This window comes from Octopus bimaculoides, chromosome 18, assembly GCF_001194135.2.
Source record: "Octopus bimaculoides isolate UCB-OBI-ISO-001 chromosome 18, ASM119413v2, whole genome shotgun sequence".
Classification (NCBI taxonomy): domain Eukaryota; kingdom Metazoa; phylum Mollusca; class Cephalopoda; order Octopoda; family Octopodidae; genus Octopus; species Octopus bimaculoides.
Window position 1 is genome coordinate 29,096,207 of NC_068998.1, and position 4,693 is coordinate 29,100,899.

At 31.7% G+C, this 4,693-nt stretch overlaps 1 protein-coding gene across 9 annotated transcripts in view; it reads left to right on the plus strand.

The window, feature by feature from the left end:
- LOC106867760 (cAMP-specific 3',5'-cyclic phosphodiesterase 4C) overlaps positions 1–4,693 on the plus strand; it is a 704,791-nt gene that overhangs the window by 675,508 nt on the left and 24,590 nt on the right. For all 9 annotated transcript variants that reach the window (XM_014912735.2, XM_014912734.2, XM_014912731.2 and 6 more), the window contains 4 exons: positions 775–974; positions 1,768–1,866; positions 2,066–2,230; positions 3,860–3,959. In XM_014912735.2, the coding sequence (XP_014768221.1) occupies positions 775–974; positions 1,768–1,866; positions 2,066–2,230; positions 3,860–3,959 (564 nt within the window). The remainder of the gene's footprint in view (positions 1–774; positions 975–1,767; positions 1,867–2,065; positions 2,231–3,859; positions 3,960–4,693) is intronic.

Consider the following 4,693-nt stretch of genomic DNA (forward strand, 5'->3'; position numbering starts at 1 on the left):
CCCTCTCCCTCTTTTACTCTTACTCCCTATAACAACGCCGGTACAGGGAGAAGGGAAGGAATATAAATGTTGCTAGAAACGACAGCCAAATCTCCCTTAAATCACACAAAGTAAACGGAATTTAAAAAATCTAATTACTGCACTGGAAAGTTCAGATCGAGAAAATTCCATTGATGTAAATATTTTTACGAAAAAGTGGAAAATGTGGATTTCTATAAACATTCAAAAAGGCTTCACACAAACACACAATTTCAGATTTATATATTAAGATTAATAACTCTCTTAGCTATATTAATAACTCTCTTAGCTTTTACTATCTTTTTTTGTCCTATGTAATTAAACTTTTTTTGTTTTGTTTTAGATTTTACACCTGTGTTCATAATTTTAAATCCATTTTAGTTGCAATAAAGCACACTACTCAAAATAGATGTTGAACTTATGAACCAAAACTTATGATTCTCTACCTTCATATCTCCTCATGATATTTTTTTATAAACTAAAGCATATATGAAGAATAATATCTTAGAATTTGTGATTTTAACTTTGGATTGTCTACTTAAGTTTCTTTAATTTACTTTGTTATGCTTTTTTGAGGATGTTGAGCAGTATCATGTAGAATATAGGTTTGCCATGAAAATTTGTGGATTTTAGTCTGCAACTAAAGTATATTTCCCTTTTTAAGGAGCAGTTCCTGTAGAAAAGAATGTTTAACTATAAAATTTGATGCTTCGAAGCTTCAACATATCTAACTAATGTCAATCTGTTTTATTTCAGATAAACAACAGGAATTAGATGTGCCAACATTAAAGGTAGAAGATACAGATAGACCAGGAAACAAAGATATATTTCAAAAAGACAAGAACCGACCAATGTGTCAGATATCTGGAGTACGGAAACTGAAGCATACTAACAGTTTCACAGGTGTTGTTCCAAAACATGGTGTGGAAACGCCTCATAGAGAAGAACTTGGGAAGGTACTTCTTTTTTGTTCTTTGAAATAGGATTATTTAATAAAGTTAATTACATTTGATTAAGAAAATCTACAGAAAGATAGAAAGAAATAAAAGAGAGATTTTAAAATGTTCAAAATAATATAAAGTGTATTAGTTATGAGAATTACATAAATTTATAAGCTTTAAAAAAAATACCATTTTATTCAGTTCAAGCGCCAGGGTATCTTATTAATTTAAAAATTGCATTCTCCTGCAATTTACCCCAGTTTATTAAATTGATGAAGACGGGATTTGTTTTAAATTAATAGTAAGGAATATTTTATATTCTTTAATACAAGCAAGTTTTAGGGCATTTAGTGTATCACAGTAAATAATGCAAATCTTTGGTGATCCTGGCAAAGTGAAATCCAAACCTGAATGAAATACCAATCAAGACTCAATCATCATCCAGCTGGTATCAGTTAATGTTAAGAGTGTAGCATTCAGCATTTCACTAGTGTTGTTTTGGGAGGCAAAACTAAAACACACCAGTTGATGCTGGTCAAGTGAATGGACATCCAGTTTTAACCAACTAGATTTTCAATATTGCTGTTACACTTTGCTTCACAATAAGATGTTGGGGATCTGTTGATTCGGGTCGGGGTGGAAAGTTTTTTAAGAAATCGTTTCATGATAGGGGCTGTATTTTCACATCAGCATGAATCTTGATTGCACAGGATTAAAGATGTTTCTTTGTATATTTTGTACATTATGTTCATCTCAAATGAACAATTTATAAATTCATATATGACTACCTTTTCTTCTCATTCTCTAGCATTTGGCAGATATTGACAAGTGGGGAATAGACGTGTTTAAGATTTCAGAATATTCTAACAATCGACCATTGACTTGTGTTACATATACTATATTACAGGTCTGTAATCAAATTTATACTTTATTTAGCTCTTAAAATTAGTAACTGAAGCTTTGAAGCTTCTGTTGTAATTCAGTTTAATTTCATATGATGCACTTCTATTTAAATTCTATTTAAACTATATTGCCTAATTAACAATAATTATTAACCAGTGTTGAACTGAAGACAAAATAAATTTTACTATCTGAATAATTTACAGGAGAGAAATCTGCTGAAAACCTTCCAAATTCCTGCCCAAACAGTTGTAACCTACTTGATGCATCTAGAAGACCATTACCACCGTGATGTTCCTTACCATAATGCTATGCATGCAGCAGATGTTACACAATCAACTCATGTTTTACTATCAGTATCTGCTTTGGAGGTAAATATATTTTTATAAATAATTCATGTTTTGGATGAATGGTTAACTTGATAGGTTACCTCAACTAATGTATAATTTTGTCATCTAGTCTATTCTGCTGAAAATAAATATTTCTGACTTATAATTACCTGGCATTGAAAAATGGATTGAGCAATCGAATATGTTCAGATAATTCATGAAAATACAATATGAAACATTTATTAAAATAAATTAAAAAATAAAAGTTACTATCAAAACTAAACCCTACCTTTTTTTTTTTGCTTAGATTTTAATCTTTTTACAATTTCTATTGTTCTCTTTCCTTCATTCCCTTTTCGTCATCATCATCATCATCATCATCATTAATTACAATGGACTAAGGTCAATTTCATCTTTCACACTTTTGGATAAAATAAAGTACCAGTCAAGTACTCAGATCTATGTAATCAACTAACTTCCTTTCATAATAGTTACTAGTTTTGTGCCTAAAATAGAAACTATTTTTATTACTATTGTTGCTGTCATGATCATCATCAGCATTATGCAGTTGTAAAGTGGCAGAATTGATACAATCCTGGAGTATTGCAGTATTTATGAGGTGGTATCAAAAAGTTCCCGGACTAATTATATTTAATAAAGAATAATTTATCTACCGAAGTTTTAACATCATTCCCTTGTGCAGTAATACACCATTCCAGCATTCCTGCCACTTTTGGAAACTGGCCTGGAAGTTGTTTAATGTAAGTGAGTTGAGGACCTTCTGAAATTCACTCTGGATCTCAACAACAGAGATAAAATGGCGACCTTTGAGCTGCATTTTCATCTTGGAGAAGAGATGGAAGTGCACAGGCACTAAATCTGGGGAAAAGAGTGGGTACAGAACTGATACCATGTTTTGGGTGAGAAACTCATGAGTGAGGAGAGCTTTGTGATAGATTGCATTGTTGTTGTAAAGAATTCAGTTCTTTGCACTCCACAGATCCAGTCACTTTTATTAAATGCCTTCCCTCAAATGTTTCAAAACATTGAAGAAGAACTCTTGATTGATGGTTTGGTCCTGTGGTATGAATTCTTGATGCACAATACTGTGGATGTCAAAAAAATCAATGAGCATGCTCTTGACTGAGCTGCAACACTGTCATGCACTCATGCCACTTGAAACATTGCATACAACCCATTGCCTTGTCACTGTAAGCTTGCCAAAACATACTCAATTTCTCTGTAGCAAACTTCTCAAGTTTAACACAAAATTTCACATTGGCTCTTTGTTCCACCTTCTTTTCCATGACAAAAATCACAAACTACAGTATACATGTGATCACAAAAACACAAATTTCACAACATGGAATGTAATCACAGTGATATCATTTGGCACACTGCTTCATGAAGTCTCTATTAGCTCTCACTGTGTCTGCAACTGTGTGCTGCCATCTGTTGGCATGCAACATAACTAGTCTGGGAACATTTTGATACCCCCTTGTTAAATTCCTTTACATTATGAGTTCAAACTTGACTGGGACAATCTAATTTACTATGTCCCTCCTAAAGTACTATGCACTTATTTTAGAAATTTTTATTATGTAGTTTATATGTTGTTACTAATATTTAATATCATAGTATAATTCTGTATCAATATCTTCTTGATTCCAGAATGTATTCACTGATCTTGAAGTGTTGGCAGCAATATTTGCCTGTACTATTCATGATGTTGACCATCCGGGTGTGACAAATCAATATTTAGTCAACACAAGTAATTATGCTCTTTATTTATCTTTGAAACAGTTTTGTATTATGCCTTAACTTAGTTATTAAAATGATTTTGGTTCATAGATCTAATCTTATATCATCAGTTATGAATTTATCTCTTTAAGTAACTAATTTTTGTTATAACTCCCCATCCCCATTCCATACAATACTATCAAGAGGAATTAGATTCAATATTTTAAAATAATAAAGCACTTGTTAAATAATACAGTTATAGTTGATGGCCTGACATTCATTAATGTAGCACTAATACAGTTTAGTTTATGTATAAATATACAGAGAAATATAAAACAGTCATGCACTGATACTAGAGAAATAGAATACTTTTAATTTTAAACTTTGACTTTTTAAAGTTGATTTAAAAAAAAAAAATTTAATATAATGGAAGGGAAGGTAAAAGTGCTGAAGACAGGAAAATGGATCCCTGTGAATGAAGCTTTTTGGAGCCATTCTGTTATATGGACTGTTAGATATGTAATTCGTCTGACGTTCCGTGTGTCATGTGGTTCGTCTGAGTTCATTGTTTCATTGTTGTTGTCTTGTGGGACTGTCGTAGTAAAATGTCATTGATATATATATGGCGGACATGACTTTTGTTTATTCATAACGAACATTGGGTGAGTGCGTTCTTTGTATGTAATTGAACAATAAATGTAATAATTAAATTGTATAACTCGTTGTGTTATCTCTACGAGTCACCCGAGGGAAACATAACACATT